General features: G+C 43.4%; 1 protein-coding gene across 2 annotated transcripts in view; it reads right to left on the reverse strand.

The window, feature by feature from the left end:
• Nucleotides 1-17,749, reverse strand: part of VPS41 (VPS41 subunit of HOPS complex) — a 165,806-nt gene that overhangs the window by 73,222 nt on the left and 74,835 nt on the right. For both annotated transcript variants that reach the window (XM_069958436.1, XM_069958437.1), the window contains one exon: nucleotides 2,168-2,287. In XM_069958436.1, coding sequence (XP_069814537.1) covers nucleotides 2,168-2,287 — 120 coding nt within the window. The remainder of the gene's footprint in view (nucleotides 1-2,167; nucleotides 2,288-17,749) is intronic.

The raw sequence follows: 17,749 nt of genomic DNA on the forward strand, positions 1-17,749 counted from the left end.
AGTAGAAGTAAAATCATAGATATGAATCACCATAATAAACAGATGAATGTGAACATCTATCATGCCATCATAACAGAGATTAGAGATCTGTGAAATATACTCTGGATGAGAGGCTTAAGTAATAACCAGCACTCTATATACAGATATAGAACAATGTTCATAAACAAGCGACGAGAAATGTTTCAGCATTTGAAACAACACTTTTTCACCTGTCAAGTCTGAATTATTCATATAGAGCAGACTAGACTCACATAGATCATTGACAGCCATTAGCCATCATAATGCTTTGTTGTGGTTTATGTGATTGAAGGCGAGACAAAGGGTGCTGCCAATGATCAGAAAGTGGTGGTCTGTGCTATTGCTGCACATTGAACTACACAGCCTGACACTTAAATAACAGCTTAGTCTTTGTTTGGTCGTATCAAATGTAAAAAGCAACTCTTAAAACCAAAGCCATAAAGAGAATCTTTCATCGGATTCTCAATTACACTTTTTTTTTCTTACAATACAGAACACAGAATGTTGTACTAGGTGCAAAGCAAAACAAGCAGGATTAGCTAAGGAGAGATTTAACCCAAGTGTGTTGTGTTCTCCAGGGCAGAGCAATCTTACAGGAGACACAAAATGTAATGAAACATCACCCAGAGAGGGCTCGAAGCCTCATATAGTTAAAAAAAATACTTTTTACAAAGCCTTATTTCTCTTATTTAAAGAGGTATCCCGGTATTAAAACATGACTCCATTTAAAAGCATCTGTAGTTCAGCTTCATCTTGCTGGTCAGACATGCTTAATGTCAGCACTAGGAGTTACAGGTGGGTGAGCTGTTTGTCTATGAAACAGCAGAGGATGGGAATTATGTGAGGGTTGCGGCAGCAAGGGAGCACAACATGACTTGCACAAAAGTGTGAAAACTTATGGTGCGTTTACACAGAGAGATTTATCTGACAGATTTTTGAAGCCAAAGCCAGGACTATAAACAGGAAAGACAGAGATTCCATTCCTGGCTTTGGTGTCAAAAATCTGTCAGATAAACCTCTCTGTGTAATCACACCATTACTCCACCATAGAAACAGAGAGGGAGGAGGGCAGCCCATAATAGGTATCAACAGTGCATGATGGGAAGTGTAGTCTGTTGACCACATGGGGTGCTGTTGCAGAATCCAAGCCCATTCTTACCGAGTAGGAGCACACATTGTAGAGGGTGACAGTGCTACATGTTTAGGAATTAGGATTAGTGTTATTCTGCTGTCCTTTGTTTAACACACCTGCATATATCCGTGTTTCAAGTTTTCTTGTTTTGTTTTAACTCCGGAATATCCCTTTAGAACAGCCCCCAGTCTTTAATGTGTCACATGCAGCTCCATAACTGGCTACAGGACTATCGGCAATAGAACAATAATTAAAAGGAGTATTAAAAGAATGTTGAAGAGTGTTTAAAGTGAATGTACCATCCGTTACATAGCTTTTTTTTTTTCTTCACATTAGCTGATTAGCGCTGGTGCAGGGACCCCAGTGGCACAGTCTTTTTTTTTTTTTTTTAAATGCCGCCCGGTTCCTGGACACCGTTTTTTTGCTGTGCGTCGGCCTGCCGCCCCAGTGCATCAAGCCGGGCCAGCAGTCACAGCAAAAAGGCGGGTCGATCACGGGAATCTGGCAGCATTCCGAAAAAGGATGGTGCCACTGAGATCTCTGCACAGCGCTGATCGGCTAATGTGAAAAAAAAAAAAAGTACCTAATGATACATTTGCTTTAAAGTTTGCTCAACAACATTTAGACAGCCCTGTGAAATACTGAGAGAATAAAGTCTGGTCAGAGGAGACCAAAACTGAATTCTTTGGATGCCATTATACACAACATAACTACCAGGATGATTGAGATAAAACCACAGCCAAGGAAAAGTCATCTAGTTTCAGAGCAAGAAAATAAAGCTTTTATGCACTGCAAGTAAACAAAGAAGGGCCCTACTACTGAATGACAGCAAGCAGAGCTCTTAAAACCCAAAGGAATTGGCAAAAATAGGACTGTGGAAAATTATTTACTTTTCATTGAGGGGAAAAAATAACATTTATTTCCAGAGACACAAAACTAGTTTAATAAAAAAAAAAAGTATGTGAGAACTGTTATTCTCCCACAGACAGCCTAGTAAAACAACCCACCACCTCTTACCATATTATTAGACCAGGCAATAAGATTTCCCCTCCATTTAATATTGGTTAGAGTTCCTTCTCCTTCATGTAAAATGGTTGTCTTCCATCGGTTCAGCCAGGTTCTCTCGTATAAGATCAGCTATGGAGAAATAAAAGCAGAACTAAGTAACCATATTATACTGGGTCTTCACAATAGATCTCCAATTTAATGTAGAAGAGAAACAGTTAAACAGTGACTACACCCTTTTTGTCCAGGTAACAGCTAAATGAATTATCCCAATATACCATGTATATATGTATCTAGAAACTGGACACATTTTGTTGGTTTTCCACTTATATTGGATAAATGACTGCAAAAGTTTTTTTTTATTTTGTATGCTAATAAAGTATTTTTTGTTTACTTTGTAGACACACAGGATACACACATTTAATTAAAGTGAACATGCACAAAATCTAAATGTAACAAAGAATACACTAATACATCCACAAGATGGCGCCAGAGCACAGGAATTCAGCTGCACACTAACCTAAAGCAATAACACTTGGACATTTTCTATGCAGCACATAACATTGCAAACCTGCAAGGGTAACATCTTGTAATTTTGTTTCTTTGTCCTACTGAGCTCATCTTGTGGGTGTACTGTAGACGGTACTTACACCCATGGGTGCCTGAGCAAAATCATTACTGTGCAAATGACTTTTGGTCAGATCTTGTGAACTAAGGTTTTAAAATATCTGTTCCATTTCACAGGGGTCATGGACAGAGGACATTTAATGCAAATTGCTAAAGTGTTACTACTCTAGAATTACAAATTGACTGAGGGTAAACTTAGAAGAAGCAAAAACAGGCTGCATGCTGCCAAAAGAATAAAAATGGAACATTAACCTTTGAAGTGGCAAATGCAGCAATAAAGCCTTGATACACAAAGACAACTGCTGTTCCAAGGGGACAAGGACCCCTCAGGAGTAGGAAGAGGTCACATAAGGTATCCTGAATACAACTCGCCTCAAATGTTTACACAAGAGAGAGGCAATCTTACCCAGCATTTCACAATACACATTAGGCCTCATTCTTACCTGTGTTCTGTTAGGAGCCACCACTGCAAATGTCAAAGATCCTGAACAAGATGTCTGCTTTCTGTCTGGTAAAATACTGTAGGATATGATGTAAATGTGACAGCTCCCAATAAAGTCGATGGGGTCCGCATGAGCTACTGTTATTCATTAGCAGATCTGCCATTTGTTGTTCTGCTCCCTGCAATGTGAAAGGGCCAAATACGAACTAAGAGGAATTCCCATCTGACTGGTCTAAAGTGATAGTCAATCGTGGTTTGTATGGATGATAAATGAAAGCCTTCAGATATGGGTATAAGAGAGGGGCAACTTATTTTGTATATATCGGATGTTGTTTATAGGTATACAGGAGTGTACCCTCTCCGTATGGATCAGTTCCTGCTCCACATTTCTCACCAGTCAAGATTTATTACCAAAAAACAGGTGTGACCAAAAACACTACACTGCAATGACATCAAGTGATTTGGTCCCGATCCTCAGGCTAAATAAGGTTATTGTGTCCATCACCTGTTGCTGGGTTACAGTTAGAAATGGTAGACAGTTACTGATGTTCTGTAGGAGTGCGGTGGTGATGTCACGAGAGGAGGTATAGAGCTGGGTATCATCAGCAGACAGATGGTACTGAAAACCAAACTTGCTGATGATTTGCCCAATGGGTAAAGTGTAAAGAGAGAAACAAAGTGGGCCCAGGACTGATCCTTGAGGAACCCCAACTGTGAGGGGAAGAGGGGATGAGGTAGAGCCAGCAATTGATACACTAAAGGAGCGGTCAGAGAGGTAAGAGGAAAACCAGGAAAGAGCAGAGTCCTTGAGGCCGATGGACAGCAAAGCATGGAGAGGAGGAGCTGGTGGTCTACAGTGTCAAATGCTGCAGAGTGATCAAGGAGAATTAGTAGGGAGTGGTTGCCTTAAAGGGGTTATCCAGCGCTACAAAAATATGGCCACTTTTCCCCCTACTCTTGTTTCCAGTTCAGGTGTTGTTTGCAATTAAGCACCATTTACTTCAATGGAACTGAGTTTCAAAACCCCGCCCAAACTGGAGACAAGAGTGGGGCAAAAGTGGCCATGTTTTTGTAGCGCCGAACAACACCTTTAACCCCTTAAGGACAGAGCCTGAAATGGCCTTAATGACAGAGACAAATTTTATGAATATGACCAGTGTCACTTTAGTCATTAATAACTTCGGGATGCTTTTACCTATCCGGCTGATTCTGAGATTGTTTTCTCGTGACATATTGTACTTTACATTTCTGGTAAATTGGAGTCGATACTCATAACAAATCTTTATGAAAAAAAACCAAATAATGTGAAAAAATGTGAAAAAATGCATTTTTCCAACTTTGAAACTTCTTTGCGTATACAGAAAGTGGTTATACCACATAAATTATATATTAAATAGCATTAGCAACATGTCTACTTTATGTTGGCGGCATTTATTAAACTATCTTTCATTTTTTTTAGACGATAGGAAGCTTAAAACATTAGCAGCAAATTTCCAAATTTTCAGTAAAATTTCAAAATCAGATATTTTTAGGGACCTGTTCAGATTTAAAGTGTATTTGAGGGGCCTGTATGTTAGAAAGCCCCACAAAGCACCCCATTTCAGAAACTGCACCCCCCAAACTCTGCAAAAGCACATCCAGAAAGTGTTTTAACCCTTTAGGGGAGACACAGAAATAAAAGCTAAGTGTGTAAGGAATTTGAAAATTTTAATTTTCTGTGCAGAGATTTTATTGTAATCCAATATTTTTCATAATTATAAACCTATTACCAGAGAAATGCACCCCAATAATTATTGCCCCGTTTCTGCAGTTTATAGAAATACCCCATATGTGGCCCTATTGCGCTATTTGACGCAACCACAAGCCTCAGATATAAGGGAGCGCCTAGTGAATTTCAACGCCTCCGTTATATTTGGTCATTTTTGACTGTACCACTTCAGGTTGGCAGAGGCTCTGGGGTGTCAAAACCTAAAAAACACCCCTAAAGGGACACCATTTAGAAAACTACACCCCTCAAGGAATGTAACAAGGGGTGCGGTGAGCATCTGGACCCCACAGGTGCTTCACAGATTTTCCGAACAATATGGCGTGAAAAAAGAAAAATTTATTTTTTACACTAAAACGTTGTTCTAGCCTTCAATTTTTCATTTTCTTAAAGGGATAAGAGGCAAAAAAAGACAAAAAATGTGTAGCGCAGTTTCTCCCGAGTACAGAAATACCCCACATGTGGCGATAAAGTGCCAAGGGGGCGCAGGACAAGCCTCCAAAGGGAAGGAGCGCCAATTGGCTTTTGGAAGCTGAATTTCACTGAAAAGGATTTTAAGGGCCATGTCGCATTTACAGAGCCCTCGTGCTGCCAAGACACTGGAAACCCCCCACAAGTGATTCCATTCTGGAAACTACACCCCTCAAGGAATCTAACAAGGGGTGCAGTGAGCATATGGACCCCGCTGGTGATGGGCACAAATGTGGAACAATGTGACGTGAAAGGGAAAAATTTCATTTTTTCACTTTCATGGCACAAATGTGCCCGTCATCAAGGGGTCCATATCCTCACTGCACCCCTTGTTAGATTCCTTGAGGGGTGCAGTTTCCAGAATGGGGTCATTTGTGGGGGGTTTCCAGTGTTTTGGCAGCACGAGGGCTCTGTAAATGCGACATGGCGTTCATCATCCATTCTAGCCAAATCCAACCTCCAAAATCCAAATGGCGCTCCTTCCCTTCGGAGGCTTGCCCTGCGCCCACATGGCGCTTTATGTCCACATGTGGGGTATTTACGGACTCGAGGGAAATTGCTCTACACATAGTGTGTTTTTTTCTCTTTTAACCCCTTGTGAAAATGATAAATTCAAGGCTAAACCAACATTATAGTGTAAAAAATGTAATATTTCATTTTCACGCCACATTGTTCCACATTTGTGCCAGTCACCTGTGGGGTCCATATGCTCACTACACCCCTTGTTACATTCCCTGAGGGGTGTAGTTTCCATAATGGGGTCACTTGTGGGGGGTTTCAACTGTCTTGGCAACACAGAGGCCTTTTAAATGCAACATGGCCCCTCAAAATCCATTCCATCCAAATCCAGCCTTCAAAAACGAAATGGTGCTCCTTCCCTTCGGAGGCTTACCCTGCACCCGCATGGTGCTTTATGTCCACATGTGGGGTATTTACGGACTCGGGGGAAATTGCGCTACACATTTTCTTTTTTTTCTCCTCTTTTAACCCCTTGTGAAAATGATATATTCAAGGCTAAACCAACATTATAGTGTAAAAAATGTAATATTTCATTTTCACGGCACATTGTTCCACATTTGTGTCCGTCACCAGTGGGGTCCATATGCTCACTACACCCCTTGTTACATTCCTTGAGGGGTGCAGTTTCCATAATGGGGTCACTTGTGGGGGGTTTCAACTGTCTTGGCAACACAGGGGCCTTTTGAATGCAACATGGCCCCTCGAAATCCATTCCATCCAAATCCAGCCTTCAAAAACCAAATGGCGCTTCTTCCCTTCGGAGGCTTTCCCTGCACCCGCATGGCGCTTTATGTCCACATGTGGGGTATTTCCGTACTCAGGGGAAATTGCTCTACACATTAAATGTTTTTTTTATCTTTTAACCCCTTGTGAAAATGAAAAAACATGACAAGATTAATGATTTAGAGTAAAAATTTTACAAAAATTACACTAAATGTTGGTCTAGCCTTGATTTTTTTCCATTTCCACAAGGGGTTAAAAAAGAAAATGAACACAAAACGTGTAGGGTAGTGTCCCCTGAGTACGAAAATACCCCACATGTGGGCATAATGTGCCATATGGGCACAGGGCAAGTCACCAAAGGGACAGAGCGCCATTTAGAGGTTGGAATGGAGGATGGAGGCCATGTCGCAATTACAAAGCTCCTGTGCTGCCAGGACAGTAGAAAACCCCGACAAGTGACCCCATTCTGGAAACCACACCCCATAAGGAATCTAACAAGGGGTGCAGTGAGCATATGGACCCCACTGGTGACGGTTACTTACGTAGAACATGTGCCGAGAAAATAAAAAATACAATTTTTTTCATTTTCACGTCCCAAATGTGGCCGTCACCAGGGGGCCATATCCCCGCTGCCCCTCTTCTTAGATTCCTTATGGGGTGTAGTTTCCAGAATGGGGTCACTTGTGGGGGGTTTCTACTGTCCTGGCCACACAGAGGCTTTGTAATTGCATCATGGCATCCTCTAATGGGAATGGCGGCCATACCTACTTAGCTGGGGAAAAGGGACAATTCTAATTTATTTGGGGGTATTAGGGAAATTATTAGTTTATAAGGTTGAAAATGACAGGTGTCCATCAAACTCAACCTGTGTTGATCCAGAGGAAGGCAAAAAACCCTCGTGAGGCAGACGACAGTAGCCTCATCACAGGGGAAAAATTCCTTCCCGACTCCATAATGGCGATCAGAATAATCCCCGGATCAACGTGACCCCTAAAATAGGAATAAGGGACAGAATTTAGAAAATGTAGAACCCCAATGACGTGTGGTACGCCTTGGAGCGATCCTGTATGCAGAGGCCGGGGTGATCAGGACAGGTGTTACACGGGAAAATGGCGTCCTTCCTGATCCCCCTGTTACGCCACACTCTGCACTTCTTCTGGGGTCTCCTGTTTTCCAGTGTGGGGGACGTCACCTGGAAAATGTTGTCCTGGTGCGATATGGGGTCCTTCATATCCAGAAGCGCTGGGTCCGCTCCATGGCTGCTAAATATTAGGGCTCTATTACTGCTTCTGATATTTCGGATCGTGCCGCAAGCTACAGGGCAGCGAGGGACCGGAAGAGGGGGTGCTGGTATAAAAGTTATCCCCGTACAGGTGGTGACCTTTATCCAGCAGTGGGAAGATCAGTTCCCAAACGATCTCCCCACTAACTCAGAGGATGGGGGGTGGAGGGGGCATCTGGGGGCATCTGGGGCTGGATTCGGGTGTCACTTCCTACATACACTCTAAGGGTACATGCACACTGCGGAATCGCGACAGATAACCCTTCGTGCATTCCACAGCTGGCACCCACCGGCGGACTGATGCAGGCGCACGTCTCCACCCGTGTCATAGACTCCATTCTATGCACGGGCGGATTCCGCTCTCCGTCCAACGTATTCATTCTTTGGATGGACGACGGAATCCGCCCGTGCATATAATGGAGTCTATGACACGGGTGGAGACGCGCGCCTCCATCAGTCCGCCGGTGGGTGCCAGCTGCGGAATGCACGAAGGGTTATCCTGCACCATTCCGCAGTGTGTACGTACCCTAAATCTGTAAGTGTACCCTGAGGTACTCTCACAGGGTGTGTAGAATTTCACACCATACCGTCATCTCTTATTGGGACGGTACTGGCGGAAAAGACGTGTCTGGGGGGCAGCGTACGCTACGCTACCCCCAGACACGTCACTGGATGATGAGGATGATGAGGATGAATGGAGGAAAGAAGGATCCCCCCATTCATCCTCACTGGCTGTTTCAGTGTCGGAGGCAATAATAACGTATCCCTCTGACGCCGAAAACACCCTGGGGGCCATTTGTATACGGGGATTGGTATATGGGGTATGTAGTGGTGTAGTGTCAAACTTTATTCAATGTAGTGTGGTGTAATGTAGTGTTTTTTACGTGTTTTTTTACAGTAAGTATAAAAAAAAAACCTACGCCAACAAAGGAGTTGCTGATAAATGCCGCACTTATGTGCGGCACTTATTAGCAGACTGTGGCAGTAGAATATAGAAAAAAAACACCCTACGCCAAAAAGGAGGAGTTGCTGATTAGCAGCGCACTTTCGTGCGATGCTGATCAACACTCAGCGGCGATAGGGTGCGGAAAATAGAAAAAAAAAAATTTGAAAAAAAAAAAAAAATCTACATTCTGAACATCCCTGTAGCTGCTGATAAGTGTATTACACATATCAGCCGCTAGAGGGCAGCAGAGCGCAAAATACGGAAAGAGCCGACGCTGGAGCCGAAAATAGCCGAGAGAAGCCGAACGTGACGTCACGGAAGAAGCCGAAGACCCGAACGAAGACGAGGATGCCGCGAACCCGGAAGACGCCGATCAGGAGCCCGGGACAGGTGAGTAATGTACAAATACCTGCTCTGGACCCCTCGGCTACCTAGCTGAGGGGTCCAGGGCAGGTATTTACTATATTGTGGGACTCTGATCGCCGTGCCACCGCCCGATCGCCGTGAATGGCCGGCCGGTACCGGCCAGGCCGTTCACGGCGATCGGGCCGGTGGCACGGCGATCACCATTACTTTTTACAGTAATGGCGGTCGGTGCCGTCCTCGGACAGCACCGACCGCCATTTTTTTCCGGGTCATCGGGTCGCCGATGACCCGGAAAGGTTCCGATCGCCGCTATTGGCTGATCTGAATTGATCAGCCTATAGCGGCGATCGTAAGCACGGGGGGTGTTAACCACCCCCCGTGCCGTGAAGCTAAGATGGCCTGCTATGATTTATAGCAGGCCATCTTCCCCGACCGCTGTGTGTGAACACGCAGCGATCGGGGAAACATCGGGCGTAAATTTACGCCCTGATGCGCCAAGTACCAGGGCGCGAGGGCGTAAGTTTACGCCCGATGTCGTTAAGGGGTTAAAGCGACTCTGTACCCACAATCTGTCCCCCCCCCCCCCCCCCCCAAATCACTTGTGCCTTCGGATAGCTGCTTTTAATCCAAGATCTGTTCTGGGGGCAGTTCGGCTGAGGATGGAGTTATTGTCCTAAAAAAAACTTTTAATCCGGCAGCGCTGTGTCTAATGGCCGGGGCTTACATTTGTATATGCATTAGGCTGGCACACCCTCTCTGTCCTTCCTCCCCACCCTCCTCATCATAAGGAATGATCCAGGAACATTTACTACTGTTTGAGCTTTGCACAGGTGTATTAACGATCCAGCCCATGTTCATTATACACACAGGTGGGGAATAGGAAGCAATCTGCCTGGAGCATTCCTAATGATGAGGAGGGTGGGGAGGAAGGGCAGAGAGGATGTGCCAGCCTAATGCATATACAAATGTAACCCCCGGCCGTTACACACAGCGCTGCCGGATTAAAAGTTATTTTTATGACAATAACTGCATCCCCTACCGAACGGACCCCAGGACAGACCTTGGATTAAAAGCAGCTATCTGAAGGTACAAGCGGTTTGGGAGGGTCAGATTGTGGGTACGGAGTCGCTTTAACATTTCGCAGTGAGGAGATCATTGGAGACTTTAGTAAGGGCAGTTTCTGTAGAACAGAGAGGACGGAAACCAGACTGAAGAGAGTTTTAAAGGGGTTATCCAGTGAAAATCTTTTTCTTTCAAATCAACTGGTGTAAGAAAGTTATAGAGATTTGTAATTTACTTCTATTAAAAAATTTCAAGTCTTCCCATACTTATCAGCTTCTGTATGTCCTGCAGGAAATGTTGTTTTATTTTCAGTCTGACACAGTTCTCTCTGCTGACATCTCTGGCCGAGGCAGGGACTGTCCAGAAAATGAGAGGCTTTCTATGGTAATCCTCATAGAAAACCTCTCCTGCTCTGGACAGAAGTGCACTTTTTTTCAAATTGTCTATTCCTAGGGTAATATAGAAAAAAAGGCGGGTGCCTAGAGTACCCCTTTCAGCTTGTTTCACTTTTTTTTGAGGATCCTCAAAAGCATAGACCACCAAACTTTTTTTTTTTTACTACAAAAAAAAGTATCCACTGCAGTCCAATTCTTTACATATGGTTTTTATTGAATGGTTCGTGTAAAGTTTGCATCTGTTTTAAGCCATTTTGTTCTTTATACGGGTGGGTTCACACGCACTGTAATTGCAGCAGATCTTACGCTGCGAGTTTCACAGCGAGATCCACTGCGATTCCTGGCACTGTCGGTTTCAATAAGTTTATAATGTCGTAACGGAATTTTCATTCCGCTGCAAATATGTAAAGTGTTATCCCCCTTTTTTTTTATTCTGAATTTTATTGCATTTTAACTAAAACAACAACAGCGTCAGGTATAGCGCAACCAGGAATTACATAAATCAAAATGAAAAGAAACAGGTACACTTCATGACACAACTATGTACTCAAAAACATGCAGGAAACGACTAGAGATGATCGAACAGGGCCAAGGTTCAGGTTTGTACGAACCCGAAGCATCGGCATTTGACTCCCGCTGCTTTCCCGTTCCATGGGGAAGGAGCGTAGGTAATAGGCTGTATAAACCTGAACCTCGGCCCTGTTCGATCTTCTCTAGAAATGACCAGAAGGGCCTTGGCCCAAACCTGCAGAATAACCAGCAAAGGAAGAATAGGGGGTGGTGAAAGGCACAGGGGAAGAGAAAAAAAAAGAAGAAAAAAAAGGAAGGGGGATGGGAAGAGGGGGAGGAAAAATAAATATAAATAAATAAATAACAAAGGGAGTTGGGTGGAGGGACTGGGAAACTTTTCATCATTAGAGTCTTGATTTCTCAAGTATCAGTAAACTGGTCCCAGTAGTACCACGTCTGGGAGAAGCGGGCAGAGCGGTCATGTAACTGAGCAGTCAGGTCTTTCACGCAATTCGCATCTTCCACTTTGTGCAGCCAAAATGAAATGGAGGGAGGGTCAGGACAGCACAATAAGGAGGGGATACAAGCCCCCACAGCATTGACCAAGTGTCGCAGCAGAGTGGCGATATGTCTTAAGTGTTATTTCCGAAAAAATGCAGGAGGAAGAACGCTGGGGTAAAGGGTACCTGATAATCCGTGAAGGTAGAGGCTTAACGCCATACTTCCATCCAGAAAGGAAACAGCTTAGGGCAACTTCAGAACGTGCGTAGTAGAGTGCCTTCCTCGAGTCATCCCCCCTTAAATCGCCACATTTACTTAAGTGTGAACATACCCTTAGGCCCAGTTCACACTGAGCAAACATGGCGGAATTCTGTGGCATGCGCGTGTCCGCTTCCTCCCCTCTCCGCTCAAAGAATTGACATGTCAATTATTTGAGCAGAGAGCGACGGAAGCGGATGCCCTCCCATAGGGACAATGCAGGACACGGAGCATGGCGGGATTCCGCAGCAGAATTCCGCCGTTTTTGCTCAGTGTAAACTGGGTCTTAGGGTGTATTCAAATGTACAGGATCTGCAGAAGATTTTATGTTACAGATTTAACGTTGTGTTCCATTATTTAGTTACATTGACTTCTGCAGCATTACATCTACAGCAGATCCTGTACATGTGGATGAACCCTAAAAAAATCTGGGTGAAGCTGAATCAAATCAAAGAAAAGTAATTAAAATAGTATAAATTATGTCATAAAGATAGATATATATATATATTTTTATTTTTTTTCCTCTTGGTATGAGTAGTTAATTTTTCACTCTCAGGCTAATGGAGTGTATGGATTTCTTGAATACAACTGGCCTCAGTGTTGAGTCATTTTCCAGTATAGATTATTGTGCACTTTTTGCCGTATAAAAGTTCTGCATAAATATATCTTTAGTTTATGACTATGCCTATTGATGTGCAGTCATTATTGTATGCTTCAGCAGGAGCATCGGTATGTAGCCCAATGAAAAGGCTGAACATTGGCATATCCTTGCTGCTATACTCAAGCTGTTGGCTCTATGCACACAATGCACTAAAATGTCACTTTGCCATCTATTAGAATCCATGTCGCATATTGCAAATAGAGAAAGAAGAAACCATGACATGAAGCTCTTCAAATGTTTACTATTGCAAATGTGCGAGAATCTTGATGCAATTTTTGCACAACATGACTTTTGTTTACACTTTTCAATGGCTTCTACAAAAGGAGTAAAGCTTTAGGTGTGCCAAATTGTGGCGCATGTTTAAGCCAACTAATAGTAGGCCTGAACCTAAAGGGAACCAATCATGAGAAAAATGGTGTTCTAGCTATAAATATGTAGATATGGATATTAAGTTCTCCATGACACATTCTTCCTCACAGTTTTCTATTTTGGACACTATGGTATATGTTAAAGGGGACAGACTGCCTACAGACATCTTTACCAAACCTACCGATAGGAACATGTTACTTAGATTTGAGTCTAGCCACCCTCCAATCATGAAAAGAAATCTACATAAAAGCCAATTGCTTAGGGCCAAAAGGATCACAGATGACACTGATCATTTACAGACAGCCCTACACAAGATAACACAGAACTTTCTGGAACGAGGTTACCCTAGAATTCTTATCCGCCAACACCAGGAGAATATTGAGAATACACAGAGGTCTCTCCTGTTATCTCCATTGGCAAAACAAAATGATGACACCAGAATTCCATTTGTTACCACCTATAATTCTTTGAGTTCCAATATTGCCAACATTCTTAACAAACATTGGAGGGTGATGTCAAATAGCTTTCCAGACATACCAGAATTCCAGCGTAGGCCCTACATCAGGGAAGGTGTTTGAGATCAGGAAGCATCTCAGGTGCAGCTTGGACTGGGTAGTATACTTATAAATGTGCCCCTGCCCTATGCTGTATGTGGGAGAGACTACTTACCATGTAAGGACAAGACTGGGCCAGCACCGTTACACCATACGCAAAGGCAAATTAGATTTACCGAAGCATTTTGTGGAGTTGTGACCGCCATTCCACCCCGAAAAAGAAGGAATTGGAATGGATTCACCGCCTCAATACATTGAAACCTCATGGCCTGAACGTTGATTTTAAAATTCTCCCCAGATATTGTAACTGATCAGCCTGTAGTCAGCGAGAGACGAGAGATTTGTCCCCTACTGCTCCAGGTTACTCTTTGCGTTCCTTCCAGTGTAACACATTTATAACTCATGTGCTTATCTTTATTTACCACAGTATACTTACCTGTATCTTTGTTTACTTCTTTAGATTCAAGCTTTTTGTGGGGACGGATGATCAATCATCGTAAGCATAGGAATATGTGGCATACGGCATTCAACATATTTTTCAAAGGAATCATCGGGACTCGACAGTTGATGTTGCCCATTATGAATCTACGAATATTTATATTTTAATTTTTATTTTCATTTCATTTTGTTATTTTTTTTTTTCACTTTCATTCTTGATTTAATCACTGTTATCTTTGTTTGGATCTTGTACAATAGTGGACCTTAGATGGGGCCCCCATGGACACCAGCGGAGACATGAAAGGTATTCACACGGTGCGGTTTCACCACGGCACCAGTGCAGGACTGAGCATGTCACCATTAGGGATGATTACGAGCGATATACTCTAGTCCTCAGTCCATGCTAATGGGTGACCAAGGTCTACAGATGAACTCTATTTATGTACTGCTTATATTTAGGTTGCAGTTACCTACTGGTAAGTCGGCTATTTTTCGCTAGATCTCTATGCGAATGTATTTGTTCATAACGAGTATTCCTCCAAACCTGTCAGAGCCCAAGACGTCATTGTTCTCAATACACATGCGCAGCCCTACGAACACGCAGTGAGTTGCGTTCCAAATGGGCTTGTGTTCCACAGCATTTCTACGTACCATTTTCACTAGCCGCATATTTCCATTGTCTCCCCTAAAAGGAACGATCCCGTTCCTTTTAGATTGCATTATATGAATGTATAATTTTTACTCCACTGTCTATACACGTTGTAATTTTACTGTATATTTACGATGGTTTATGTTTGTACGCTCTAAATAGTGTTAATTCCCCCCTTATCACATGATTACTCACGTGCTGTTGTCACTTGGATGTGAATAAACTTTCACTATTTTTCTTCAACCCTGGAGTTCCGCTACCTTTTGTTGACTTATAAATATGTTACTATATGCCCCCCAGCACTGTTCCCAGTCATATAAGTAAGCGCTATGAGCATTACTTATGTCGCAAAAACGTACTTTGTAAAACCTTCTGATGTAGGCATGTAACTTTTAATATATTTTTTAATTGAAAATAATTTTCTCTATCCGGCGTTTCCCTTTAAGGCCAACCAGGAAGAGAAGGCTGGCTGTATAACAACATTCAGAGGAAGGCCATTCTTTCATAATTATAGTATATTGGTAAGTCTCACCAAATCGCCTTTTTAAACAACATTTTTTTTTCTTTCTGCAAGGACAACAGCTTAAAGCGACTCTGTACCCACAATCTGACCCCCCCAAACCACTTGTACCTTCAGATAGCTGCTTTTATTCCAAGATCTGTCCTGGGGTCCATTCGGCAGGGGATGCAGTTATTGTCATAAAAACAACTTTTAATCTGGCAGCGCTGTGTCTAACGGTCTGGGCTTACATTTGTATATGTATTATGCTGGCACATCCTCTCTGTCCTTCCTCCCCAACCTCCTCATCCTTAGGAATGCTCCAGGCAGATTGCTTCCTATTCCCCACCTGTGTAATGAACATGGGCTGGATTGTTAAGACACCTGTGCAAAGCTCAAACAGCAGTAAATGTTCCTGGATCATTCCTAATGATGACGAGGGTGGGGAGGAAGGACAGAGAGGATGTGCCAGCCTAATACATATACAAATGTAAGCCCAGACCGTTAGACACAGCGCTGCCAGATTAAAAGTTGTTTTTAGGACAATAACTGCATCCCCTGCCGAACGGACCCCAGGACAGATCTTGGATTAAAAGCAGCTATCCAAAGGTACAAGTGGTTTGGGGGGGACAGATTGTAGGTACAGAGTCGCTTTAAACAATGTCCTTTCCATCCCAGGTTGTAGTACTGCGCAGAGATTTATAATAATAAATCACATACACAAAGACACTTAGGTACCAGATAAATACTGGAACAATTACACAGCTTTATAAGATAATTGTCTTTTATTGGCAAGCCTTTTAAGGAATAAATACCACTTGAATACAGAAGTCAATGAAGAAAAATAAAAATTTCAGTTTATTGACCATCAGTGCCTTCCTCCTTATCCATACTCCCAGGTCCTGCTCTGTGCCCCCTCTTTGGCCACCACCGCCACACTGCTACTCCTGCACTTCCTGTTTTGTCCTTAGAGTTTGTGTGAGCTCAGTCTTCTTGATGTACATTGTCTAATGTAAATTACGTCGATGATCTAGCACACACATCCAGAATTCTGTCCCTTTCTAATCCCATCTCAGCAATACCTAAATAAGCCAGCTCCACCACTGCTGGTGCCTGAGAGTTACTGTGTTTCTATTATGTTCATAGCAGAGGTTTGCAAAATCATACTGCGGACTGGTCTACGCTCACTTACCTGAGGTGCCATACAATGGCAGCATATGGTAGACTTGGCCAGCCACTACTCATACCAGTATCTTGCTTAGGAACCTGGTGCCATCTAGTAGCAGATGTCAAGCTTCCACATCCTTAAGTAAGATAAAGGGTGAAAACCTAGAGGCTATTTTGACTTCACACTTGTATTGCTTGGTGGCAGTTTTTTCCGCCGGTGGGGCCTGCTGGGTTTTGGGGGGGCCCTTGGGGATTGGTCCTGTGACATTGAGGTTGCAGGGCCGTTCTGTAGCCTCCCCTCCCTGTTTGTGCTCGCTTTGCGGGGTTAGCGGTCGCTGACTGACACAGTGGTGAGTTAGTGTAGGGACCTGTACGTGGTACATGGGGCAATATGGTTTGATCAAATTATATATCAACATCCTGGCGTTGATTTTAATTGTAGTCGAAAGGCATTAGTGTCAGCCATAGGTGTGAGGTGCAGCGCCCCTCTCTCTCCTTGTCCGTAGTTTACGTTTCTCTCTTCTGAGTGTTTGCACTCCTCCTGGAAGGCCCACGTGACCACAATCAGCAGGAGGCACCTGTGCACACATGACTAGTACCTCCTATCTTTCCCATTCTATCTGCAGGAGCAATTGTGAGGTATAAGATCATGTTCACACTTGTGTTGCTTGGTGGCAGCTTTCTTCACCGGCACTGTGACACTGGGGTTGCAGGGCCGTTCTGTGGCTTCCCGTCCCTGTTTGTGCTCGCTTTGCGGGGTTAGCGGTCCCTGACTGACACAGTGGTGAGTTAGTGTAGGGACTCAGGGGACCTGCACGTGGTACATGGGGCAATATGGTTTGATCAAATTATATACCAACATCCTGCTGTTGGTTCTTAAATAAAGCAGAGAGGCATTAGTGTCAGGCATAGGTGTGAGGTGCAGCGCTTTTCTCTCTCCTTATCCACTATTTTGACTCCACTCCTGAGTGTGGCCCAAAGTCAAACCAGCTCAGCAGAACAGCAGGTCTATACCCACTGCATTGGTCTTCTTGTATGGACATGACAGGTCTTCAAGAACTTTGCAGCCCCTCTTCAGTCTAGCTGATGGACAAAAGAGGATGAAAAGTGCTACATCCACCTTCAGTAATTCACAAAAAACTTTACTAAGCATCCTATAAGTTATGAGGAGAGTTTTTTCTGTTTTACAGAAAATCACTTTGTACAATTCTTACTATCTTTTCTTGGATGAAAAGATAAGGCAAGCTTAACTGATATCCCATTGAGGTTTTACTACTATAAAAAGGCAGCGGCCTAGTAGACAGTGAAGTGACAATGGTTTATTTCTCTGGCTTTCCACATTATAAGATGTTCTTTGCTATCTTTTTGACCCACTAATGCTAGAGGGGCC

This window comes from Dendropsophus ebraccatus, chromosome 2 (assembly GCF_027789765.1).
Source record: "Dendropsophus ebraccatus isolate aDenEbr1 chromosome 2, aDenEbr1.pat, whole genome shotgun sequence".
NCBI lineage: Eukaryota > Metazoa > Chordata > Amphibia > Anura > Hylidae > Dendropsophus > Dendropsophus ebraccatus.